We start from the raw sequence: 26943 nt of genomic DNA, 5'->3' as shown, positions 1-26943 counted from the left end.
ATTAAAATTCTGAGAGATTGAGGAAAAATGAGATAGGGCTTCGTTTGGTCTAGTTCACACTGCAAATAGATGAATTTATCATAAGTGTCCCCACAATGTAGTGGAAACCACATGGGCTTTAGAATCAGCCACACTAGGTGCTAGATGTAGAATTTGGTTCTGCCACAAAACAGCTATTTGTGAGCAAGTCTACCTTTGAATTTATTCCTCAGTTATAAACTGAGCATAATAACCATACTCACATCTTAGACTACTGAGGATTCTGTCAAATGTTTTTAAAGTCCATCACCTATTTGATTCTCAGTAATTAACACTTCCCCAAATCAGGGCAACATATTCATATATGGCTGTGTTTTCAGTGGCTTGAGGCCATTCCTGAGGGTTCACCTCTTCTTCCCCATTCCTTTGTGGCCAAAGGGATCCACATTAGTCTTCACTCCCATTTGAAGTAGCAGTGGTCTCCAGGGTAATCATGGGCTTGTAGCAATTGTGATAACTCATTACTTCCATGTTTCCACATGTCAGGCCTGGTCTCCTTTATGACTACATTATGGTGGAACAGGTGGATGTGATTATTCATTCTGGGATGCACATTTCTGTCCTTTGCTTCAGTTACTACGACAGATGGGTATTATGGGACCTTACTCTGGAGCCAAGTTATGCCCTGTGGAGTTGAGTCAGGATAAATCCATCAAAGATATTAAAAAGAGTGTATGAGATCAAGAAGTAAATTAGCTCTTGAGCTGTTGAATGTTCTCCCCGAAGATTAGTTTTCCACATTGTTGTCATTGCTCTTGGGTACTTACTCTTTATGATTTAGTGTTTAGGCAGTTTTCCACATAGAGGGAAAAGACTGCAGTATACTGACAAATTTCTGTCTGGTCTCTGCTTCTCTCAGCCAACTCTTAGGAGCCAAAGGGCTTTGTTTACTCCTTGCAGAAGTCACCCTATGGATTTTATTTTCAGGTGATCCTCAAGGGCAGCAAGGAGCGCAGCACCAGGGCCACTGGAGTTAATGCAGACTCCTCCCGCTCTCACGCTATCATCCAAATTCAGATCAAAGATTCAGCCAAGAGGACATTTGGCAGGTGAGCTGGAAATATGCAGGGAACTGCATTGTCTGCCTTTCCTTAATGTGACTTTGAAATATGTGTTTTCAACAACAGGACATCCTGCCCCATAGAGTTCTTTATTTCAGGGATACACCATAGAGTTATTAACTCTGAAATAAATCATTGTACCAAAGTGCCACCAGTTGATTAACCATGAAGTAATGACCTATTGTTGGTCAACTCTAAGTTATTAAAAGGAACATTGATTGCTTCTAGTGTGAAACACAGTATCAGCAGAGGAATAGTAGGAAATGCATCTCAGAGAGCTTACAGGTCAAAAAAAAAGGAAAATTAATCCATCCTTCTTGAAAGAAGCCATACGACAGATGGGTACATTCATCGCCTCTCTGGTGCTATCTTAGCATCACTCTGCCACAGTGATGGATGAGCCTATCTCACCTCAGAGTAATGAGTCTTTTGGGGGGTGGGGAGCTGGAAAGCAGCCCACAAACGTCTCTATTTAATTATCTAAGTGGTCACCTAAGTGATTTGCACTGTAGTTATTTAGCCTTATGGGAAGAATGTTTAATTAATTTCAATCATACTTTCTCACAAATGGTTAAAGCCAACAGAAGAGTGTAAGTGAACAGTGCCAGCTATAACTGACAGATTAAAATCTTGTGATACTTTTGGAAAACTGACAGTAATGTCTTTAACTTTCCTGAGGATGGGCCTGTGTTGATTTCTTCCTGCCATCACAAAATGTTGGCTGATATAAAAAGATACCAAAGCCCCAAAGAAATCTTGCCTGCTATGTCTGTTCTCTAGGATCTCTTTCATTGACTTGGCTGGCAGTGAAAGAGCAGCGGATGCCAGAGACTCAGATAGACAGACAAAGATGGAAGGCGCGGAAATAAACCAGAGTCTTCTGGCTGTAAGTTGTTTAAACCTTTCATCTAAAAGTCCTTCTTGAGAGATTATGCCCATCTTTACATGCAGCCAAAGTGGGTGAGGGTGGGTTGGAATAAGGCAGTGGAATTTCAGGGTTGGAGATGGAGGCTGCCCAGTCAGATTCTCGGCAGTTCTAGACAGCTCTTCCTTTCTCCCTGCCTCCTCTTCCTCTGGTCAGTCCTGCCAGTTAGAAACAAAGAAGTATTTCTGCAGTTGCCTGAATGGTTCACTTAAGTACATTTTCTGCTCTCATCAAGTTTTAAAATTACCATCAGGAGATACAGAATGTCTGATTATCTCTTCTTGTGATTTTGAGAGTTAAGGAAGAGTCAAGTGTTACCAATCTAATTCCTCCGTTATTATGTTTCCTATCAACTTTTATGCCTTGTGGTTTTAGCAACGGTCAGTGAGCATTACTTTTATCCCATTGCTTTATTAGGGATTCCAAAATGGTGATATTCTAATTCTAATATTCCTTCTGTATTTATTAGCTGAAAAGAACTTTCTCCCAACTATCTGATTATCCTGAAGTCTAGCTCATGCAATGGAGGCAAGATAAATGCTTGGTTCTTTGCCTTCACTCAACAGTTTTCAGAATGAGTTGATGTCCTGGTAACCTGAACATGACCATGAGTTTGTTGTTCTTTACTTTTTTGTTTTTATATTATTATAAACTCATTGTCCTCCTCTTTTTTTTTTCACTTTTTAATTTATACATTTTAGGCCATTATGTTCCTGTGTCTTTTTGACACAACCCTACTAGTCCCTGGCTTTCTAGTAAGACAAAATGTTGTAGGCTTATCTTGTACATTTTTTTCCCCAGAAGTTAAACCAGCCATTTCTTCAACAAGCCTTGGTTTTACAGGGAAATGGTAGTTAGGGAGCATTTAGGAGTGCTAGTGGTGCTTATCACCACTGGGTTAGTTCTTACTTCTAGGTCTTTTTGATGGACAGAGAAGGGAAAAGTGTATCATGGATTCATACTAATAAATTAATTAAAAATTAAGACTACAGGGTTTTTGCTTAGCTTTTTTGACTTTGTATTTCTCTCCCTTTTCTCTTATGCTAAAATTCTTAGTTCCTAACAACATTAATATAATTTATTTGCTCTACCTCAATATGTATGTATACCAAAATAATGGTATATTACTTTTAATATGATTGCTGCATTCAGATTAAGATTTCTTTGCAGTTGTCCTTTTTACCCTTATGTTGTATCCCTCTTGGGATGTACAGTCATAATATTATATTGCAAAGTCTCTCTAAATAACTCTGTGTGTTTAAGCTCACCAATTTTGTATTCAGTTAAAGAAAAATTATAAAGTAAGCCACATTCAGAGAAGGCTAGTGTTCATCTCGATCCCCTCACTCCTGTCATCGCCCTCCCCTTAGGTAACCAGTTTCTACCAACATGTTTGTTTGTACTCACCCCTTTCTCATGGGATAAAAGAAAAGGCTAGCATACTGTTAACACTGCTCTGCAGTTTGCTTTTTTCACTTAACAGTATCCTGGAGCTCATTCATGACTGTGTTAGAGACCCCCATTCCTTTTTAGTACTGCCCTGTTTCCATCCATGTCAAGTCTTTTTGATTAGAACTGAAATCTCCTACTAGACACATTACTCTCAGGTCTCATGTGGGGTAAATTGAGAGGCTGAGAGAGGTGAAAGAGTCAGCATCTTTTTTTTATTATTTAAAAACTTTGAAAAATTTTAGATTTTAAAAAAGCTTCAAAAATAAACATGTAGCATTCCTTCACCTAGCCTTCCCAGTGTTAACTTTTATGTAACTGTAGCAACTTAAATCAGGAAATGAACATTAAAACAATTCTGTTAGCTGTCTACAGACCTTGTTTGAATTTCATCAACAGTCCCACTCGTGTCCTTTTTCGGGTCTAGGATTCTGTGCTACCTTTAGCTGCCTTGGCTCTGTAGTCTCCTCAGTTTTGTCAATCTTGACCTTAACACCTTTGAAAAATGCTGACCAGTTATTTTGCAGACTGTGTCTGAATTTGGGTTTGTGTAATGTTTTCTCATTATTAGGTTGAGATAATGAATTTTTAGCAAGAATAGTACAGAAGTGGTACCCTTCTCAGTGTATTGTAGCAGCCAATATGTCATTACTGGTAATGTTAAACTTGATCACTGAGTTAAGGTGGTTTCTGCTAGGTTTCCCCATTGTGAAGTTATGATTATTCCCTTTGTAATAAGTACCTTATGGACAGATACTTTTAAACTATGCTTATTTACATCATAATTTTGCTGTCTAATTTTAATATCCATTGATGATTCTTAACTGTAACAGTTATTACTGTGGTATTTACATGATGAGGTTTTTCTGTGCCCATCATTCTACATTAGGGGATCCCCTTGTGGCTCAGTGGTAAAGAATCTGCATGCCAGTGCAGGAGATGCAGGTTCGATCTCTGGGTTGGGAAGAGCCCTTGGAGGAGGAAATGGCTACCCACTCCAGTGTTCTTACCTGGAGAATCCCATGGACAGATGAGCCTGGCAGGCTACAGCCCATGGGGTTGCAAAAGAGTCAGACACGACTTCGTGACTGAGCACACAGTCTACATTAATTAGTTGGAATTCTGCTGCAAGAAAGAGCTGGGTTTTTTCTCTTTATTTATTTACTTACTTACAACAGTAAATGATCTGAGCCACAGTCAGCTCCCGGTCTTGTTTTTGCTGACTGTATAGAGCTTCTCCATCTTTGGCTCCAAAGAATATAATCAGTCTGATTTCGGTGTTGACCATCTGGTGATGTCCCTGTGTAGAGTCTTCTCTTGTGTTGTTGGAAGAGGGTGTTTGCTATTAGCCTTTGCCCTGCTTCATTCTGTACTCCAAGGCCAAATTTGCCTGTTACTCCAGGTGTTTCTTGACTTCCTACTTTTGCATTCCAGTCCTCTATAATGAAAAGGGCATCTTTTTGGGGTGTTATTTCTAAAAGGTCTTTTAGGTCTTATAGAGCCGTTCAACTTCACCTTCTTCAGCATTACTGATTGGGGCATAGGCTTGGATTACCGCGATATTGAATGGTTTGCCTTGGAAATGAACAGAGATCATTCTGTCGTTTTTGAGATTGCATCTAAGTACTGCATTTTGGACTCTTTTGTTGACCATGATGGCTACTCCATTTCTTCTAAGGGATTCCTGCCCACAGTAGTAGATATAATGGTCATCTGAGTTAAATTCACCCATTCCAGTCCATTTTAGTTCGCTGATTCATAGAATGTCAACGTTCACTCTAGCCATCTCCTGTTTGACCACTTCCAATTTTCCTTGATTCCTGGACCTGACATTCCAGGTTCCTATGCAATATTGCTCTTTACAGCATCAGACCTTGCTTCTATCACCAGTCACACATCCACAGCTGGGTATTGTTTTTGCTTTGGCTCCATCCCTTCATTCTTTCTGGAGTTATTTCTCCGCTGATCTCCAGTAGCGTATTGGGTACGTACTAACCTGGGGAGCTCCTCTTTCAGTATCCTATCATTTTGCATTATCATACTGTTCATGGGGTTCTCAAGGCAAGAATACTGAAGTGGTTTGCCATTCCCTTCTCCAGTGGACCACATTCTGTTAGACCTCTCCACCATGACCCACCCGTCCTGGGTGTCCCCCACACGGCATGGCTTAGTTTCATTGAGTTAGACAAGGTTGTGGTCCGTGTGATCAGATTGGCTAGTTTTCTGTGATTATGGTTTCAGTGTGTCTGCCCTCTGATGCCCTCTTGCAACACCTACCGTCTTACTTGGGTTTCTCTTATCTTGGACATGGGGTATCTCTTCACGGCTGCTCCAGCAAAGTGCAGCCACTGCTCCTTACCTTGGACGAGGGGTATCTCCTCAATTGCACTCATCTCACACTCTAGTAAAGTAATGCTCAAACTTCTCCAAGCCAGGCTTCAGCAGTACATGAACCGTGAACTTCCAGATGTTCAAGCTGGTTTTAGAAAAGGCAGAGGAACCAGAGATCAAATTGCCAACATCCTCTGGGTCATCAAAAAAGCAAAAGAGTTCCAGAAAAACATCTATTTCTGCTTTATTGACTATGCTGAAGCCTTTGACTGTGTGGATCACAATAAACTGTGGAAAATTCTGAAAGAGATGGGAATACCAGACCACCTGACCTTCCTCTTGAGAAACCTATATGCAGGTCAGGAAGCAACAGTTAGAACTGGACATGGAACAACAGACTGGTTCCAAATTGGGAAAGGAGTACATCAAGGCTGTATATTGCTACCCTGCTTATTTAACTTATATGCAGAGTACATCATGAGAAACACTGGGCTGGAAGAAGCACAAGCTGGAATCAAGATTGCCAGGAGAAATATCAATAACCTCAGATATGCAGATGACACCTCCCTTACGGCAGAAAGTGAAGAGGAACTAAAAAGCCTGTTGATGAAAGTGAAAGAGGAGAGTGAAAAAGTTGGCTTAAAGCTCAACATTCAGAAAACGAAGATCATGGCATCTGGTCCCATCACTTCATGGGAAATAGATGGGGAAACAGTGGAAACAGTGTCAGACTTTATTTTGGGGGGCTCCAAAATCACTGCAGATGGTGATTGCAGCCATGAAATTAAAAGACACTTACTCCTTGGAAGAAAAGTTATGACCAACCTAGATAGCATATTAAAAAGCAGAGACACTACTTTGCCAACAAAGGTCCGTCTAGTCAAGGCTATGGTTTTTCCAGTAGTCATGTATAGATGTGAGAGTTGGACTGTGAAGAAAGCTGAGCACCGAAGAATTGATGCTTTTGAAGTGTGGTGTTGGAGAAGACTCTTGAGAGTCCCTTGGACTGCAAGGAGGTCCAACCAGTCAGTTCTAAAGGAGATCAGCCCTGGGTGTTCACTGGAAGGACTGATGCTAAAGCTGAAACTCCAATACTTTGGCCACCTCATGGGAAAAGACCCTGATGCTGGGAGGGATTAGGGGCAGGAAGAGAAGGGGATGACAGAGGATGAGATGGCTGGATGGCATCACTGACTCAATGGACATGAGTTTGAGTGAACTCGGGGAGTTGGTGATGGACAGGGAGGCCTGGGGCGCTGCAGTTCATAGGGTCACAAAGAGTCGGACACGACTGAGCAACTGAACTGAATAGTAAATGGGTATTTCTTTCATTTGCTAAATTAGAATCCATTTCTATCATTAGTTATTTTCTTGCTCACATTTTCCAAAATGGCTATTGGGAGTTCTTTCTGGGGTTCTGTCCATAAGTTCTTTCAGGTTGGTTTTGTATCCTTTTGACATGCTCATCATTTTTTGAGAATCTTTATGCCTTTTAGCACTACAAGGTGTTGCACACTCTTCCTTGCCCTTGCCCTGAAATTAATCATTTCTCCAAGGAGCTAATACACTTTTGAGTACATACTACATACTAGTGAGTTTAATTTTCACAACAGATTCTCTTATTCCCACTTTATAGATCAGGATTCCGAAGCTTAAGTAAATTTGCCAAAGGTCTAAAGCCTCTAGCTGGAAGTCTTTAATTCTCATGTTTAAATTTATGGTCCAGGAATTAACTAGGAAACCTAAGAGGTACCTGTGGAGAGGGCTTCCCAGGTGGTGCTAGAATCTGCCTGCCAATGCAGGAGTTATAGGTTGGATCCCTGGATCAGAAAGATCCTCTGGAGGAGGGCATGGCAACCCACCCCAGTATTCTTGCCTGGAAAATCCCATGGACAGAGGAGCCTGGAGGGCTATAATCCATAGAGTTGCAAAGAGTCAGACACGACTGAAGCAACTTAGCATGGCATGGCATGGCATCTGTGGAGTATCCTTTGGGGCTTGACTGTCTATCTCACATGGGAGACAACATGTAAAGGAGCCTGGAAACAAGCCTTAAAGAATAGGATCAAAATGTTGTGCTTTGTGAGGCATACAGAGATGCCCCTTTCTTCTTTCCTGGGTATGTCCCTTGCTTTTCCCTTAGAGCTTAGTAAAGTCTGCTTTCCATTCTGATTCAGCAAGGCTAAAGGGACCCAAGGGCTCATAGAGATTGATGGCCACACTTGGATTTGAGTATGTAAGGGGCAGGTGCAACTCAGGGGCCAGGTTTGGTTACCTGGTCATCCCTTCTAGAGAATCTTCCCAGTGGGGATATTGGACTGACTTGTAATAAGAGTGGAAATTCCTTTATACCATCTTATAACCTTGCAGCTTCTTGGATAGAGAAGGGTTAGCTGTGGACATCTATGGCTGCTGCCAAGAACAGTCACAGGAGACTCTCAAGGCTAATTACCTTTTCTTGGTGAACTCCCAGCACTGGCACTTCCAAGGGATCCCTTCCATTCTCTTCCCTCCCTTTCTTCTCATTTACTGTCGCTTACCCTAGATGCATGACTCAGAAATAGAAGATGTCTCCTCCCTGGTCTTGTCCCCTCTTTCTGATGGGCGTGTTGCCCTTGGAGATGAATATATTCAGATTTCTGCTGGCACTAGTGATGTCCAATGAGCACTTCTTTGAGAGGCTCTGCCCAGGAGCAAGTGACATACCCTTCTTTGCCTTTGGGCCACCATTCCTATTTTTTTTAATGAGGGTGTAGACCTAGGTGATTTTCGAGTTCCTTCCCAGCTCTCCCTCTAGGATTTCTCCTGTTCCATTCAGACAACTTGTATCTGAATCTACACTTGTAGCTGTACCTGCCGGTGTGCATGTGTGAGCAGGGAGGCGGGGTTGTGGCATGAGTATTTTCTCTATTTAAGTGCACCTTATAGTTGGGAAGAGTGAAAAGAGAAAGGGAGCCGGCAAGCCAGAACTGCCACCACATAAGCTGGACTCTGGGACCAATGGGAGGGTCCCTGGGCTTGTCAGTTCTGCGCTATCAGCTCTAATCCTAGGTTCACAGCCTTTAAGTTGAGAGGGGGCCGGGGGCAGGGTGCTTAACCAGGCATAGCTAGCATAGGATGATGTTTTCCAGTCTACCTTGATTGTTCTTATTGAGCAAGAAACTACCAGGGCATTTTGACTTCCTTTTGGAGGAAGGTTGCATGAGTGTGGTTTATTAAAAAAAAAAAAAAAAAATCTGATCTGTTAGTCTCACTTTGCATGTGATATTTGATGTGCTTGTTATTCTACCACTTTGCAGCTGAAGGAATGTATCCGTGCATTGGATCAGGAACACACTCACACTCCTTTCAGGCAAAGCAAATTAACTCAGGTAAAGTTAAATATGAGCTTTGCGTTCTGGTTCACTCGTGTGTTCCTTCTTCCATTCATTGAATCATTCAGGAGCGCGTCCACTGCCAGCAAGGCATGATGTGGGGGAGGGGGAGGGAGGAGGGGAGGAGTCACCTTCCGTCTAGGAGCTCTGTCTTGAAGAAGAAAGGGTATCCTCAGGCAGGGATCCCTGCAGTACACAGCAGCCAGGAAGCAGTGGTCACTGTCCAGCAGCTTTCCATTTATTTCTAACAAAAGGAAACCTTGTTGATTTAGTGGTATCTCTGAGCCTTTGAAGGGGATGGCAGTGTAGCTGTCTTGGTACTCTCTTAGTTGTAGACTTAGATAGACCAGTGTTTCAAGACAAAAAATAATGGCAGCATTTAAAAAGAATGAGATGGATTTTTGACATGTCCTTCCAGGAAAGATGACCAAGATCTATAGTTTAAAAATATGAAATGAGAAAAAAAAAAACTACACAGAAAAATTATGCATCTCTGTTAGCTGATTATTCTGAGTAGTAGGACCATAGCTTATTTTTTTCCTTCCATTTTTCTGTCATGAACATGTGCTTTATTGATAGGAGGCACCAAGGAGAGTGGCCCATGGAGGGCTCAGCCTCAGTACAAATAGCTGTGAAGACAGTTACAGGGACCCCTGGTTCCCTTTTGCACCAAGACTGCACAGTAGAGCAGACTGGGTAGGAGGCAGTCTAGGTGAGGCTCTCTGGGTTCTGGGAGCAGTTTTCACTTTGTGCAGCTAGACCAACAGCTTCACAGGAACTGGGGCAGAATCCATGATAACGTAGCTCCTAACTTATTAGAATCAGTCATCTATGGGTTAGATGGTTTCTTCTCAAACATGACTACAACTGGGGACTCAGGAAACCCTTCTTTTGGATGGTTAGTCCTGATTCTGACATTGGCTTTGTTATTTTTCAAAACATGTCCTCCACCCCCAGAAATTGTGTTCCTATTTAATTAAATCAGTAATTTAACACATAAATCCACTTACAGAATCATACGCCTTTTTCATGCAAACATAAGTTTTAGATCTTTCCAGGTACCTAAGTACATATATCCATAATTTGTTTTTATGGTTGTATGCAGTTCATAATTTTTTAGTGTTACTTGTTTATAGACTTAGAGATTTTCCAAATTTTACTATTATAATATTGTAATGAATATCCTGTGTATACTTAAAAAAAAAAATCAGTTGAGCAATTGTCTCTTTAGGATAAAGTCTTTGAAGTGTGATTGCCAAACCAAAAATAGGAACTTTTTTTTACCAGGTTTTTACCATATTACCAAACTGCCCTCCCAAAGGCATGTACCAATTCACACTGCATAGTACGTGGGCAGCATAGCAGTGTACAGGAGCACCCTTTCCCTAGACCCTCACCAGAGCAGGTTCCTGTGAGTCTTTCTTAATCTTATAGGCCCCCAAATTTTAATTTTTAAATTTAAGTTATTTATTACTTGACTGCACTGGATCGTAGTTGAGGTAACGAACTCTGAGTTGCAGCATGCAAACCCTTAGTTGCAGCATATGGGATCCAGTGGACCACCAGGGAAGTCCCCACAAATTTTAATTTTGTAAAATGGTTTCTCTGCATTTCTTTGATTAGTGGTGCAGTGAGTACCTGTTTTGTTTGTTTATTGATCATTTGTGTTTCTTCTTTTGTGAATTGCCTTTTTGTAGAAGGCGGTAGGTATGAGTATGGCCCAGTGTCCTGAACACAGTAAGTAGTCAATATGCCCTTTGTTAGTTGATTTCACTGACCTGCCTTCTGTTTCGAATAGGTGCTGAAGGACTCTTTCATTGGCAATGCCAAAACCTGCATGATCGCCAACATCTCACCAAGCCATGTGGCCACTGAACACACCCTGAATACTTTGCGCTATGCTGACCGGTGAGTCCCCCTCAGGTGTCAGAGTGGCGGGTGTGTGTTTGTGAAAGTTGCACACACAAGGATCTGACCTTGAGCTCCCCAAACCTGTTCTTGGGATAATAATTCTACTGCCAGGGGAATGTGCAACTGGCCATGTGAAGAATGTGTTTTGGTAGGCCCTGTCATTTTACAAGTGTGAATGTGACAAGAGGAAGGTGACATGTTCCCTTGTTCAGGAGACAACTCCATCAGTGGCTCTTAAATAGCTAGCCGGAGATGAAATATTTCGCCAGGGTGGAAGGCTTCATGAGGTTTTCTTCCTGCCAGCCTCAGCCCTAACTGTTAGGGATAGAGTACCTATTATTTGTCAAGGCAGAAGTACTCAGAGCTATGTAGGTCCAGAAGAGATCAACCTTGTTTTATGGAAGGAGAAACTGAGGCCCAGAAAAGAGGAGGAACCTTAAAAGGGCTCACTGGGCGTTGGTGGCAGAACCAGTGCCTCTGACTGCCAGGCCAGGGCTCCAGTGACTTTGGCATCTGCCAGGGCCCCTCCCACTTTTACCCAGGTCAGGTGTCTCCTCCTCGTTTGACAGTGCTCTCGTTACCATCCTTTCCTCTGGCTGCTTTGCTGCCTGGTCCTACCATACAACACCTCCTCTCAGTCTCTCAGAAGCTGTCTCCAAAGTTAACAGACTATTTGAGGGGAACCTGGTTTTCTTAAAATTGCTGTTGAAGAATCTTTTGTATCTGTGGCATTTTATGAAACTCACTAGGAAGGAAAGATAAGCTATCATTTAAGTTCCATGAGAACAGAAACCTTATCTTTTTCTCTACTGTCTCTGTCCTGCCTAGACAGTACTTGGTACCTAGTAGATGTGTTATTAATATTTGTGAATGAAAGGAGGAGCTCCCCCTGGGCGTCAAGGGCTTGAGTGATGTTCTCTGTGTACTTTATCTCAGTTCAATAGGAGAGACCATTTACAAAGTGGCTACTAGAATGGACTCTAGAGTGAAACTGTCTTGGCAGTACCCTGCCTCTGCCGCTAGCTAGCTGAGTGATCTTGGCGAGTTTTCAACTTCTCTGGGCACATTAAGTTCCCTTAATGTGAACACGGATAATGATAGCACCTACCTCATGTAACAGTTACATGGATTCAGTGAGGTGACATGTGTGAAGGGCTTAGGGCCATACCTGGCACAGAGTGAACACTCATATATGTTAACTTCAACAACAATAGTAATATTATAGGCATATGCTCAGTCGTGTCTGACTCTTTGTGGTCCCTGGACTATACAAGTTCCTGTCCATGGAATTTCCCAGACAAGAATACAGGTATACTGTGGAGATGCTACAACGTTGGTTCAGACCACTGTGATAAATCACACTGAAGTCTCAGATTGGTTTCCCAGTACATGTAAAAATTATATTTATACTATGGAGTTTATCATGTGTACAGTAGCATTATGTTTTTAAAAAACAATGTACATACCTTAATTTAAAAATAATCTTGTTGGAAAAGTGGCACTGATAGACTTGCTCTATGCAGAGTTGCTATGAACCTTCAGTTTGTTAAGAAAAACACTCTCCTGATCATGGAATATTGGATGCACGCTAATATCCTCAGAGAAGACACTGATCTTTGTTCAAGTAAAGCGACGTATTTCATGTTGAAATAGAATATCCTCTTTATTCTTTCCTTTATTCTCTCCCAGATGAAAAAATAATTCCCAGTTCTTGTAATACTTTTCTTTGGTTTTTGTTTTCTCTGAAAGCTATACGAAGGGAATTCAGGAATGTACATTAACATAAAATGGTCATTTACAGGGTCAAAGAACTAAAGAAAGGCATTAAATGTTGTACTCCAGCTAACAGTAGAAATCGAACATCTGGAAACTCTTCTAACTCTTCTCCAAAACGAATTCAGAGCTCTCCTGTGGCCCTGCCAGGGGACAAATGTTCTCCCAAAAAAGTCAAGCTGGGCCTTCAGCAGCTGCTCACAGTGCCATCTGGCTTCATGAGAGGGAAGGCCCATCCTCTGGCTAGTCACCCAGCCAACATCCCTTTTGCTTCTGTACCTAAGGTTCCTGGCAAAGAGGGTAGCTCTCGAGGGAGTCCTCCCCGAGAGTGGGTCATTCAGACTATCTCTAGCAAAGGAACCGTGCTGTCTGGACATGTAGCCATAAAAAGGGCAGAAGAATCAGCTGCATTATGCTCTGAGAAAAACGCAATTGGCAACAAAACCGCCCTAGGCTGGGGAAGCAGGGCGCCAGGCCCAGGAGGGGACCTGGCCCATGGTAAGCCACCCTCCCGGTGCAAGAAAGTGCAGACTGTGCAGCCTGTGCAGAAGCAGCTTGTGTCTCGAGGCGAGCTCTCCTTTGGCAGCGCCCAGCACTTAGCAGAGTACGGTCAGGGCAGCAAGGAGGGCGCGCCGAGCTGGCCTGCCTCTGAAGCCTGGACCAACAACATCCCTGAGCAGCAGGAGGCGAGGGAGGAGCATTTGCGCTTTTACCACCAGCAATTCCAGCAGCCACCTCTCCTCCAGCAGAAGTTACAGTACCAACCCCTCGAAAGGTTTTTATGCCGGTCCCGGCCCCCAGAGGGGCAGCTCCAGAGTGACATCCCTCCTCCCTTCCACCCTCATCGTGCTGAGAGTCATGATAGAGCCCAAGTTCCCCAAGCCGAGGACCCTGATGACAGTGACTTCAGTGAAGATTCTTTTTCACATGTCTCCTGTCAGAGGACCACAAAGCAGGGAAAGAGCCCGGAGAACAGCGAAGGCTCATTCTTCCTTCATCAGAGGGAGCAAGGTCCTGAGGAGCAGATGGCTGAAAGGCAGCAGAGTCTGTTTCTCAGCCCAGATGGTGACAAGGAGGGTGTAACTAGAAGCTGGGTGTACTCCAGGGACCCCGCAGGCCACAGAAGGATAGCACTCGATCACAGCCGCAGCCCAGGTCAGGTGCCCTTGGACTGGAGCGGAGAGGAGGACTCAGGCTCCTCAGGGCCTCCTCCCAGAGAAGACCTGGCAGGGAAGCCTTACTGCTCACAGGTGGACTCTGTATATGATCGGGAAGGAGGTGGTGGCCCTGCTTTTGACCTCAGACAGGAAGCCTTCAGAAGTGAGGTTCCTGGGCAGGCCGAGGGCAGCTTGCCATCCCTGGAGGAAGATGGTTTCACTTGCTCACTATCCCACATTGCAGTTCCTGGATCCCCAGACCAGAGAGATACAGTGAGCACACCCCTGAGAGAAGTCAGTGAAGACAGCCCAATTCTGGAGACCAGACCAAGGAAAAACAGTAACCCTTTCCAAGGAGAAGACTCTAATGGTGAATTAGGCACGTGCTCTGAGTATGCTTCTGGACTGATGGCTCCGCTCACCATGTCCCTCCTGGAGAGCCTGGATGATGGGGGCGCTCCTTCCTGGGAGCAGCCGGCCCAGGATGGAAGTGCGCGTGGTCTCGTGGCAGTGGACACAGAGGGGCCAGCATTGGGCTGCGCAGTGTCATCAGGTGATCCAGAGGCGGTCCTGCCAACATCTTCGGCAACTGAGCACCTGTGGCTCTCCTCATCTCCCCCCGACGACAAGCCTGGGGGCAGTCTTCCAGCTCTGTCCCCATCACCCATCCGTCAGCACCCACCTGATGAGCTGCCCAACGGGGAGGCTGACCCGGGGGAGGCCTGCCAGAGCAGAGGGACCGCACTCTTCTCCCGGGGGCACCGTGATGCCAATGCTGAGACAGAGCTGGACAGCTCCCAGGGTTTCCTGGGAAACCCCTTCCTCACCTTACATCCTGGAGGACCTCACGCTGGGCCTACACTCATCCTCCGAGCAGGAAATAGTGATGTGGCTGACCAGCCCAGGGCCCAGGAGAGAAAGCAGCTGACTGGGCCCAGTTGGCCGGAACTGGGTTTCTCCACAGACCCCGTCACTCTGTCTTGCTACAATGAGGACATCACATGGCTCAAACATAGGCCAATCCCAAGGTCCTTAGCAAGGCCAGGCTCTCCCAAGAGCACCGGGAAACTCCGGCAGCCTGCCCTGGGACATGCACAGTAAGTTGGACTCTGCTACCTAGACTTGGGCCCTTTGGCATCCCTACTCCCACGCCAGCTTATTGTTCTGTCTGTTCTGGGAATAGTTATGGTTGGCTCAGGGACAAGCTGTTTGTCCACCTTTTCAAGGGAGCCTGCCTAGATGCATTTGACATGGGCAGTAGGAGTAAAATGTATTGGAGCAGGCCTGCCAGGGTGGGTGGGCCCCCAGGGTGGGTGGGCCCCCAGGGTGGGTGGGCCCTCAGCCTGGGAAAGCTAGATGTGAGGGAGAGAAGGGAGGATCTGATCCTGTGACCAAGCCTGAGACCCGAGGTGAGACCAGAATCCTCTTCATTCTGGTGGGTATGTATTCCTGGAAGTGCTGTCCCAGGACACAGCAGCAGCAGACTGTGCCCCCAGAGCCCCAGCATTCTAGGCACCTTCTAGGATGGCAAAGGTAGGAAACAGGGGCTGCTGACTGTGCTGCTTTCCCCAGAGGAGGCTGGATGGTGCAGCAGAATGAGACTGCCTTGGAGGATGTGAAAGGAGCGGGGCTCGAGGGCTAGAGGCGCAGGACGGCAGGGTGGCAACAGATGCTTCTCTGTGAGGCCGCAGCCCTCCACTCTGGCTCGACCCCCAGGGCCAGCTGTCTGTCTGCTCACTGGGGCTCGGCCTGGGCCTTTGGCAAAGAGAAGGGCATGCAGGGATGTCCAGGGCAGGAGCCCACCTATAGCCAGGGGACAATCATGCTATTGTGTGGTCTCTACCCATAAGGGGGTCTGACAGAAGGCAGATCCTCCAGCTTCTAGCCCAGACTCCCTTGCTCTGGTCCCTGAACTCCCCTCAGAGAGGAGAAATGCCCACAGGCTAGGTGGTAGGCTCTACCTTGTGCCACGTGCAGGCTGCAGTGGCACAGCCTTTAGCTTCTGCGCAAGGAAGCTGTGAGCAGCTCCAGCGGAGGAGAAGCAGCATCCAGCCCTGTCTCTCAGTGAACCCAGGACGCCCTGGGGGGCAGCTCCCAAAGCCACTGTCTCTTCCCAGTACCTCATGGCTACTCCCTAGTCCCTTGACAAGCCCTGAAAAGAACGGGTGAAGAGGCAGGAGATGGTGGGGAGCTCGTTCCCATCAAAGCCTCGACCTCTTTGGGAAGCAGCAGCTCCTGGCCTAGAAATGAGGCTCGGTTCCAGAAAGCTGCCCATGAGATGGGAGGCCCAAGGCTGACAGCATCCCTTCTGCTTCCCAGGCAGGTGGTCATCCAAGCACACCAGGAACAGCTGGATGAAATGGCTGAGTTGGGCTTCAAGGAGGAGACTCTGATGAGCCAGCTGGCTCCTACTGTAAGTGGTCTTGGCTTGAGCCTCCAGGGCTGTTGGGACTTAGCCTGCAGCTAGTTTGAAGTTGTTTAGTCACTAAGTCATGTCTGACTCTTCTGCAACCCCATGGACTGTTGCCCACCAGGCTTCTCTGTCCATGAGATTCTCCAGGTAAGAATACTGGAGTTAAGTTGCCATTTCCTTCTCCAGGGGATCGCCCCGACCCAGGGATTGAACCCACGTCTCCTGAATTGGCAGGCCTGTTCTTTACCACGGAGCCACCAGGGAAGTCCCCCTAGTTTGATAGTCATCCCTGTTTCCTGCAGTGTGTGCAGAAAGGGTCTGCTGCCACACTGTAGCTTTGCTGAGGCTTTGTTCCTTCTCTTGCCACTCCTCTGAGCTGGCTTGAGGGGTGCAAGGACAGGTGGGAGATAGCGTGACACTCCCCATTCCCAGGCCACTGTTTCCAGCCTCTCTCCGGGCCATTCTGCCTTCCTAGTGGCTTGTTGGAGGCCCCTCCCTGTGATGGTAACAGTGACTTGCCTTATGCAGATCAGAGGTACTTCTAGAAAAACACCCTTTTGCCCTTTAAATACTTCTCTGTAGAGAAGGGGGCCCACCCTATGCCATGGTGACTATCCTGCAGGTTTTCCAACTGGAGGAAGGGCCTGGGCTCTGAAATCCTCCTGCAAGAGAAGGGATTAGAAAAGCAGATATGACAGAGGGCCAGTAACAGCAAAAGCTCCATTTGACCTTTGTTTCCTTTCTCAGGATTTTGAAGGTTTTGTGATTCAGTTAGATGAAATCATGGTTCTGAAGTCCAAGTGCATCCAGAGTCTGAGGAGCCAGCTACAGCTATACCTGGCCTGCCACAAGCCAGCTGCAGGCCCCGAGAGGACAGCGGTGTCTTAGATTGGAATTGGTACGGGGTGGCTGGGCTCTCAAGAGCTGGAGGGGCCTCCACCAGGTCCCCCTGCACATCTCGGCACCCACTCCCTTGTCCCTCCCAGCTGGTCGCTCCCTCACCACTCATGGCCTGGGTCCCAGCTCCTCTCTCAGAGCAAGCATCTGTCCAATTCCAAGCACAGGGGCTTCTGCAGGGAAGGACAGATGAGCCTGAACAACTTCTAATAGGTCTCCCCTTTTCTTTGGGGTTGATGATTTGTGTTACTGACCCTTTGTGGAAACACAGTTGGGTCTAACAACCCTATAGATGTTTCTGAATTTGGGGGTCTGAGGATGGGGGGGCGGGGTGGTCAGCGGTAACCTACAGGTTGGAGGTCGCAAGCTAGGGGACAGGACATGCTGAGCCTAGAGGTTTTACCAGCTGGATTCTGTGCCTTCCTCCAGGACTTGGTCAAAACTAAAACGCTGGTGCCTAGTGGGGTGGGGGTTGGGTGAGATCTGCCCCACCAGCCCTTGGGAGGTTAGCTTTTGAAAACGTAAAATGAATAAACCGTAACTTGACGTCTATAACAGGAGCAGATGCGGGACAGGTCTTTTGCTTCCATTTCCCCTCCCTCTCTGCAACCCAGTATTTAGACGGAAGAGGGTGCTCGCATCACTGCATTCTTTCCCAATCTGCCTTTTGCTGAGACCATCTGCCTGCATCATATTCCTAAGTCCTATCTGTGAGTCCTCACCCACCGTACTCCCCCACAGAATAGTTGAATGGCTGGAGTATCTCAGGCAAGTCCATCTCCTAGCCTTACCTTTATCCAGGGTCGCCCTGGCCATCTACTCACCCTTGCAGTGGCCTGTGTTCAGTGCCTTGGCATTAAGCGCTCTGGCCAGTGAGACTCTAAAGCAGTTTTACACACATACATGCACCCCTTCATGTGAGTTGTTTGCTGTGTATCTTTTTAGCAGAAAGAAGCTTAAGAAATACCAGGTAGTCCATCACTTACCAAGGCCACCTTGGATCAAGTTGAGATTCACATGTCAAAGCCTTGGCCCTGACACCCATTTTGATATGAAGTTTTGGTCTCTTGTAGAAGTTAAAGGATAACTTCTACAAATTTTAAAAGAAGGGTTTAATTAATTTTAAAGGCCAGAAGAGGGGCCAACTGGCTTTCTGAGACAATGGCCACGCCTCATCTGACCACCAGAGGGCGGCCTCTTTCCAGCTTACTGCTTCCGAGCCCAAAGGTTCTGTATCCTCACATCATCATCACTACAAAAATGAGAGACCCATCCAAGCCAAGAGCACAGGGAGGACTGTGGGGGAGAGAGTATTACAACTAAGGACAAGAAGCTAGGGATAAATCTAGTACCACTGAATACAACAGCACCACTGAGAGCTAGTGAAGCAGTCTGAATCCCCGTCCTACCTGTGGAACACATAAATATGCCTGATGCTGCTCACAGGACAAGGGACTTAGTCCTCACTTCTGAGTGCATCTCCCAAAGGCCCAGCCTGTCTCACTTCCACAGTCAGTCTTGCAGGAAGGCACATGTCTATGTCCTTAACCCAGAAACCAAGCTATGTCAGGTTTAAACAGACCCTTGTGTCTAGGCCTGCCTTTCCAAACCAAAAACCTGGGTTGCACAGGCCTAAGAGTTGGAAGAAAGGAGTGAAATGACAGAAAATGGTTAGCTTCTGTTCCATCCCCCAGCAAATCTGCTTACCACTCACTAACCTCCACCCTGCAGCGAAACATTCCTTGGCAATAAAGAAATCACCACAACAGGATATACCTTTTAGATTTTTATTAGTAGTTCTCTCTGAAGAATCAAAATAGTTAGCAAATTACTTTAGATTCATCAAGACTGTATATCCTTTGTATTTAGATCTTTAATGATGTACAACATAATACAAAACCAACCAAAGAGACTGATTTCTATGACTAGGTGTTATTCGTTGTGTTGTCCTAGAGCAGGGGCTGGAGGGAGAGGCTGTTCTCCAGGGAGAACTGAGGTGGAGTTAGTGCTGGGGGACTAAATCATGGCCTGCTTTTCCTCCACTTGATGTGCTGGGAAGGGACAAATGATTCCTTAAACTGACAACTGCTTCCTAGAGTAGGGGGCTCTAAAATCCTGGGTAGCAGAAGATTGTAGTCCAAACCAGGCCAAAAGAAACAGGCTGGGGCAGGGAAGTGTGGTAACTGCTTGGCATAAAAGGCAAACTCAGGGCCCCAAGGGTTAAAGGGCATTCTCTGCACCTCAGAGACACTGCAGAACCAGTGTCACACTAAGTGACGTTGTTAAAAAGGGAAAGAAACAGAACCCTGGAGGAACCTTTCAATTGCACTCAACTTGGATTAGAGGTCAACCCACTCTTGCGGACGAGGGAACATTCAGCCCCGAAGCAGCACTGAGTCTGGCCCCACCACCTCCTGCTCCCCAGCTCCTTTTGGCAGCTGGGCCAGGTTTCAGCTGAAGCCATACAGATCCCAAAAAGACCAGAGAAGTCGATCTGGAGGGCCAAGGCGGGAAGGACACTTCTCAGGATACAAATACTTTTAATATGGAAGGAGCCAGGACAGTTCTGGGGGCATGTGCATGCCCAAATCTTACCCACTTTCTCCCCAGCTCAGGCAGGACCTAGGCTTGTAGAGACTTGGCAAGCAGTCTCCACACCTGACCTTCCACCCCCAAAAGAAAACCTGGAAGTGTGCCCCTTCTCCTTCCCCACAGGTGGGCTCCTCAGGGCCTCCTGCAGGGGTGGTTCTGTGGCAGGGCCTAGGCAGGGCCTCATCTCAGCTGGCTCCTGCCCGAGCCATGAGGTCTTCCAGAGCATTGTCCTGGTCGTTGTTGTGTAATAGCAGAACTTCCTTAATATCTTTCAGTTCAAAGCCCATTTCCTTAAATTTGCTCATTAACTGAAGAAACTCCATCATCTAAAGAGAAGAGAATACAGATTCAAGAAAGGGTTCTGGCCACATAGCACAGCCGAGTAGCAAAACACATGCCTAAGGGGCTGCTTGGGAGGGCATCCTTGCCGGAGCCTCTCAGGGCCCCGAGCAAGCAGAGGATGGCCGTGGAGGAAGACAGGTTGATGCCACAGCCAGTCATCCCTCAGGGGCCACACCCAGGCCCCAAATCTTACTGACCTTCATTCAGGTCCCATCATTGACATCCATGCTCCCATCCAGCCTAGGCAAAATGACTAGACATCTCCCCCATCACCCGAAAGTACAGCTTTTGCCCAAGTCATTTTTTCCCATCCCTTCCCTGGGATCGTTGACGGTCTTCAATCTGATACTTCCATGTGAGCCAAACATCCACATGCCTGTCTGGACACAGGAGATTCTTGCTCCAACTAGTTCTGCCTACAGTCAGTGGGAGGGATGAAGGCTGTGGAACAGGAGTGCCCTCAAGACAGACTGCTTTGTCCCTTCTTTCTAGAAGGTTCCCATGAAGCATGGAGGTGCCTACCTTTTCCTCTGAACACTGCTGCATTTCCAGAGCCTCCTCCACCAAAAGAGGGTCAAAGCCCTTCTCACAGAGCTGTCCATGTGCAAAGAGATAGTCGAGAATCTAGAAAACAGAAAGGGTTTAGCACCTACTGCCACTGTTTTCTGTGCTTCCCAAAAGTCTTACACAAATCAACACATCTGCTCCCCACCTTGACTATTACATCCTGGATAGGACTTGACTTTGTACCTTGAACTGTGTCCAACACAGCAGGACCCCAGTGACTATTTGCTGATAGACACACCCTTCTAAATATGCATTCACAGTCTTCAAAGGAGTTTCTGTCACAGCTGACTCACATCTCCCAACTGACGTCAACCCCACAGCCTGGGCAGGATATTCTCCTAAGAAACCACCCAAGTCAGAAAGTGCCCCCAAAGCTTAGGGCTCCAGTACCCTGTATTAGAACTGCCTGGGTGCTTCTGACAGGATAGACATTTGTGGAAGACGACATCTGACCATACTCAAGCCTATTCTGCCACTGCCTCGGGAGAAGCAGAGGAGAAGACAGGTAACTGGGTAGGGTAGTCCTCAACGCCGGTACTCCCAAGTCTGCCCCTCAGCCTAGGTCCCAGAGCCCCCAAAACAGAAGCACTGCTGGAAACTCCCAACAAAGCCCCCCTGAATCCTGCCCGCCCTCCCTAATCACAGGAAAAGATAATGGTGCTGTGAGTCTGAGGGACTCCAGGACAGAAGCAGGACACTTCCAGCTCCCAAGATCAGGGGCCTCTCCCCTGCCCCGGCCCTATGGCTGACCAAGCACTCACCTGCTCAATATTCTCTCCTTTCTTCTTCATGGCTCTCAAGACACACTCGTATGAGTAGCCCATGCTGACCACTGTCTCCACACAGTGCCGCTCGCTGGGGGACAGCGCCTGCAGTTCAGAGTAAGCCTGGGGACAGCTGGGAGTGTTGGGCACTTGTGACACTGAGAGATTAGGAGGTGTGACCTAGTGGGGGGGAGAGAAAGGATTAAGGCAAGCAGACAGACCCAGGCCCCGGAAGACAAGTCACTGAGGTGGCCCAATCCAGGGGGTTATCAATCCTGACCTAATCAAGCCTCCAGTCAAGTAACCTGTGTGCAAGAAAGGGCCAGATTTCTGGCCAGACATCCTGAGGAAGAACAGAGAGGGGCAGGGGAGCTCCAGCTGAGGGACAGAAAAGTTGGAAAGACACCTGACCTCATCCCACCTTGCAGAGTGAGGACGCACCATGAAAGCACGTGCCCTTCCCTGCCCAAATCCCCTGGGTTTGTAGTGGAGAAAGAAGTTCTGAAAACCGCCTTTGGTAGCACCCTGCTGGCTGCTACGACTTTTCTCCAGGGCTCCATTATCCCTTTCCTAAACTGCTGTATCTGACTACTAGAGGGATCATTAATCTCAAATCCCCTCACTCTGGAATTGACTGTCCCAGTAACCGTGTCCATCACATCCCAGTGTCCGTCGTCACGTCTATCACTGGGCTGGTAGATGGCCAGCTCAGGGCTCCCATGCTCTGCTACAAAAGCAAGGCTGAAGACTACAGCCCCTCCAGGCTGTACCCTCAAGGACTGGAACAAGGTCCCTAGGGCCCAGCCTCTACTGCACTGGCCACAGGCGGCCTGCTCCTACCACCGGCCCCCAGCCTGACTGGACAGATTCCCAGACTTAAACCCGACCACCACTTCTGATAATAATCAGCCAGCCCCAAGGCAAAAAGGCAGCTCACTCCCAGGCTGAAGGACAGAACCACCATGGGAAAAGCTCTCTGACAACTTGGCTCATCTCCCAAGAACCAGGAAAAATCATCCAAGAAAATTTTATTTAACCCTCTCCTTTTTTGGGGGGTTGGGGGAAAGGAAGAGAGGAGGAAAAAAGCCTGCTTATCCTAGAAGCATGTTCAAAATTCTATAGCTATAACCAGATACTCTCCTCCAAGTCAGCTGGGGGAAGCCAAGAAGCTTCAAAGCCTGCAGTGTCTGCTGAACCCTCTCACCAGAGCACACTCCAGGCAGTACAGTCCTGGGGCTCAGTCTTCAGGTTACAAGAGTCACAACAGGGCATGGGAACTGGAGCACACCAGTCTGGCCACTTTGCAGGCCCCAAGACTCTCTCTTTTTAGGGGCAGGTTCTGCCTGGGCCTGGAAATACCAATAGCCAAACAGCATCTTCTTCACATTGCTGGCACAGTACTTCTCACACAAGAAGGAGCTCCCAGACGTTAGGTACAATGTCGCGTGCAGTTCTGAATGCTTGAAGCCTGGCTCTGAGCTTGAAACTTACATGGCCCTGATACGCGTGTCTGTGTGCTCAGTGGCTCGGTCATAATTGACTTTCTGCGACCGAAGGACTGTAGCCTGCCAGGCTTCTCTGTCCTCAGAATTTTCCAGAATGGGTTGCCATTTCCTTCTCTAAGGGATCTTCTCAATCCAGGGATTGAACCTGCATCTCCTGTGTCTCCTGCACTGGCGGGCGGATTCTTTACCACTGAGCCAGCTAGACAGCCTGGGCCCTGATACATTGATTCTACCTTCCAAAATCCACTGAAATGATAATAAAGCTGTATTAACCTTAGAAAAAGAGGGCATAACAGAAGACAATGTATTTCAATGAAATTTTAGAAGGTGGAATGCTAACGGAGGCAGAATAACTGGCAGAAGCAATGAAGTTACAAGTGGGAGATGGGAGAGTCACGTCCAGCGGGAGACCCCTGAGAAGGTTTCAGCATTTGGAAGCACCAGGTACTGTTGGGGTAAGGCAAAGTACGAAGGCAGTGATCAGCAGAAAACCCTCAGGAAGACCTTCCCCAACCCACCTTCTGTGGAGATAGAAGGTTTAATCTAGAAAATGGGAATCAGTAACAAAAAGGACTGAGGATACCAGGCATAGCATATGGCAGAGGGAGGTGCAAGAACCAAAACAGGATTGAGTAAGCCTATCTCAGTATCCTCACTTTCTTTAGCCTTCAAGCAGAATTCTTAGATAAACTTTAATAGCCCCCAAGATCTTCATATGTTGATGTTTTACAGAGCTCCCTTCAAAGCCCTGGTGGCTCAGACGCTAAAGCGTCTGCCTGCAATGAGGAAGACTCGGGTTTGATCCTTGGGTCAGGAAGATCCCCTGGACTCTTGCCTGGAAAATCCCGTGGATGGAGGAGGCTGGTAGGCTACAGTCCATGGGGTCACAAAGAGTCGGACACGACTAAGCAACCTCACTTTGACTTTCTTCAAAGCTTTCTCTGGTGGCTCAGATGGTAAAATCTGCCTGCAATGCAGGAGACCCACGTTCAATCCCTGGATCGGGAAGATACCCTGGAGGAGGGAATGGCAACCCCCTCCAGTATTCTTGCCTGGAGAACTCCATGGACCGAGGAGCCATGGAAGTGGGGCTACAGTCCATGGAGTCACAAAGAATCGGACACAACTGAGTTACTTTCACTTTTACATCAAAGCCAACTAACTAGTCAATCTTAACGATCAGCAGGCACACCCCAACATACATATTCCCCACATTTTGACTGTTTTTCTTTTAGTGACTCACTCTTAAAAGTGAATAGAAAGCCAAAGCCACAAACATAAGACCAAACCAGAAGACGGAAAAGACAGAGCACTTGGAAATTTAAAATAAAGTAAAACTTTTATTTAAAATATTATGAGATTTTTTTAAAATGGTATAATAGTCAAGGATACGTTTCAGATAGTAAAACATAAAGTCAAAGAGATAGAAAAGAGATAGCAAATTAGAAAAACATCAAGGAGGTCCAACATCCAGCATAAATAGGAAGAACAGAGGAAACAGAAAAGTATAATACCAAAAACAAACCACAGCAACCAGATTTTGAAGACTGAGCTGAGCCTTTGCTTGAAAGGATCCAGGGTCAAGCACAATAAGTGAAATTTACACTGGTAAATATCAAATCTCCAGAAATGCAAAAAAAAAAAGGATCCCAAAAGCTTGTGGGTGCAGGGGAAGAACTCCAAATGGCACAGTATTGCTAGAAATCAGAGGTGCTTGTACTTCAACTTGAGAGCTTTCTGTTTTTAGTTCTTATTTATTTATTTATGTATGGCTGCGTGGGGTCTTCACTGTTGTGTGCGCACTTTTCCCCAGCTGCATCAGGCTGGGGCTGCTCTCTAGTTGGGGTACACAGGCTTCCACTGCGGTGGCTTCCTGCGTTGCGGAGCGTGGCTCTAGGCGCGCAGGCTTCGGCAGTGGTGGCTCCTGGGCTCCAGAGCACAGCTTTGGCACACGGGCTTAGTTGCTCCAAGGCATGTGGATCTTCCCGACCAGGGACTGAACTCACATCCCCCTGTTGGCAGGCAAATTCTTAACCAGTGGACCACCAGGAAAGTCCCTGAAAGTTTGTTTGTTTTTAAGGGAGTAATGTCTTAAAATTTTTTTAAAGAAAATGATCTTCAACTAAGAAATCTAAATTGAGCCAAACTATTATTCATACATGAGGATAAAATTTAGACATTTTTGGATATTCAAGGATTCAAAATTGAATGTATTTGAATGAGAAAATTATCACTAGGTCTTTGACACTCTTGGAGCATTTGGACAAAACTAGCAACAGGTATAAAGAAATTACACAATTTTTAATGGGGCAGTTAAACTATAAGAAATAAAAGCTACCAAGAAAATCCTCATCACCACCACAGTATTCCATCCCAATCATAATATTAACTAACATTAATTGAACCAAAACTTGTGATATAAATATGATGAAAAATACAAGAAGGTGGAAGAAAGGCTACTATAAGGGCTAAATCCTCAACTTACTGTAACAGGAAGTATAAACCTGTCTAAAATTAATAAATTTAGAAAATGCAATGTAAACATCCAATTTAGAAATAGAGATAAATCCCAGTATACAGTTTGAAGAGTTAAAAGTGCCTGACTATGGGAAGCAAAACTGGAATCAGAGAGAGGTGAGGCAGGAAACTACTCTTTCAATATAAGCCTTTTAAATGCTACTTGGTTTCATTAAAATATTCTTGTATTACTTTGATAAAAATAAATTCATTTTTAAATTTTTAAAATTTTTAATTCAGTTCTTTGTGTCTTTTTCAAAGCTTCCTATTTTTTTCCTATTTCTTTTTTTGGCTGTGCCACGTGACTTTTGGGATCTTAGTCCTGTCCAGGAATGGAACCCAGGGCCACGGCAATGGAAGTGCTGATTCCTAACCACTGGACCACAAGGGAAGCCTCTCCTTTTTTTAAATCTAGAGATGGAGAGTGACTCAGTATTAAAACGATGGCAACATGTGAAATGATCAACAGATTTAAGCACCAAAAAGCTAAGAGAATATATATTATCAGAAATCATTTGAAATACAATTTAAGAGTGAACTGGCACTTCTCATATCCTTCCTGGCCACAATAAGTAAATTGAGAACTCAAATACAAGGAAAAAGGCAAATGTTTCACTGAAGTAACTCTGACAGAGTGGAGAATATACAGCCATACCTGGAGAAAGAGAACCCGATGGCAGATGAGCCTAAGCTGTGAGCAGAGCAAGGCCTCTGGTGGGGCTGAGCCATGGCGGGAAGACACACTGATTAGGGCTAGAGCAGGCAGCTCTCTGCTGCACAGAGAATAAGGGTGCATCTCAAGACTGTTCCTCTCAAGATGACCCCTGGAGTTCTCAACTGCTAAGATTAGTTTATACAAACAATGACACATGAAAATCTGAAAACTGAGACCCAAACACTGGGCCTGAAATAGATGACAAGAACTAAATTCCGGAAGTTCCCTGGGAGTTCCCATGTGAAGGATGTATATGGCCCAACTGACGACCATCACAGGAAAGGTTCCAACTAGCAGCTTCAAAGACTCACCAAGACAGAAAGCCAGGATGGAACTAGGCTTTGCTCCCTAGGAGTAAGGGCCTCGACTTCCTTAAAGATCACCACAACTCCAACTCTGTTTAAAGTTGCCCCCACAGGGCAGCAAATCCCCAGACCAGAATGAAGCAGGGACCCTCGTACCCTAAAATGGATGGGCCCAAAAGAAACTGCACAATCAAATGTGTCAAAGAATGATGAGTGTTCTGGTTTGAGAAATACCCTTTGCAATTAGTTCACTGGCTTTGGTCTCTCAATGGCTCACTTTAACACTCTTAAGTTAGATGGGGGTGA

The 26943-nt window shown here is 46.2% G+C and overlaps 2 protein-coding genes across 7 annotated transcripts in view; one reads left to right on the top strand and one right to left on the bottom strand.

Moving 5' to 3' along the window:
• LOC120866340 (kinesin-like protein KIF24) overlaps window positions 1–19246 on the top strand; it is a 65033-nt gene extending 45787 nt beyond the window's left edge. For both annotated transcript variants that reach the window (XM_040244015.1, XM_040244007.1), the window contains exons 8-14: window positions 967–1088; window positions 1881–1986; window positions 9105–9176; window positions 10978–11087; window positions 12892–15117; window positions 16340–16433; window positions 17181–19246. In XM_040244015.1, coding sequence (XP_040099949.1) covers window positions 967–1088; window positions 1881–1986; window positions 9105–9176; window positions 10978–11087; window positions 12892–15117; window positions 16340–16433; window positions 17181–17321 — 2871 coding nt within the window. In that variant the 3' untranslated portion in view covers window positions 17322–19246. The remainder of the gene's footprint in view (window positions 1–966; window positions 1089–1880; window positions 1987–9104; window positions 9177–10977; window positions 11088–12891; window positions 15118–16339; window positions 16434–17180) is intronic.
• The window catches only part of LOC120866348 (ubiquitin-associated protein 1), a 65940-nt gene continuing 58100 nt past the window's right edge, over window positions 19104–26943 (bottom strand). For all 5 annotated transcript variants that reach the window (XM_040244027.1, XM_040244052.1, XM_040244034.1 and 2 more), the window contains 3 exons: window positions 21593–21775; window positions 20787–20888; window positions 19104–20248 (listed from right to left, as the gene is read on the bottom strand). In XM_040244027.1, the coding sequence (XP_040099961.1) occupies window positions 20108–20248; window positions 20787–20888; window positions 21593–21775 (426 nt within the window). In that variant the 3' untranslated portion in view covers window positions 19104–20107. The remainder of the gene's footprint in view (window positions 20249–20786; window positions 20889–21592; window positions 21776–26943) is intronic.

Source organism: Oryx dammah, unplaced genomic scaffold (genome assembly GCF_014754425.2).
Source record: "Oryx dammah isolate SB20612 unplaced genomic scaffold, SCBI_Odam_1.1 HiC_scaffold_1, whole genome shotgun sequence".
Lineage (NCBI taxonomy): Eukaryota > Metazoa > Chordata > Mammalia > Artiodactyla > Bovidae > Oryx > Oryx dammah.
The sequence above is the reverse complement of the archived record's forward strand: the minus strand, read 5'-3'. Positions and strand labels throughout refer to the sequence as shown.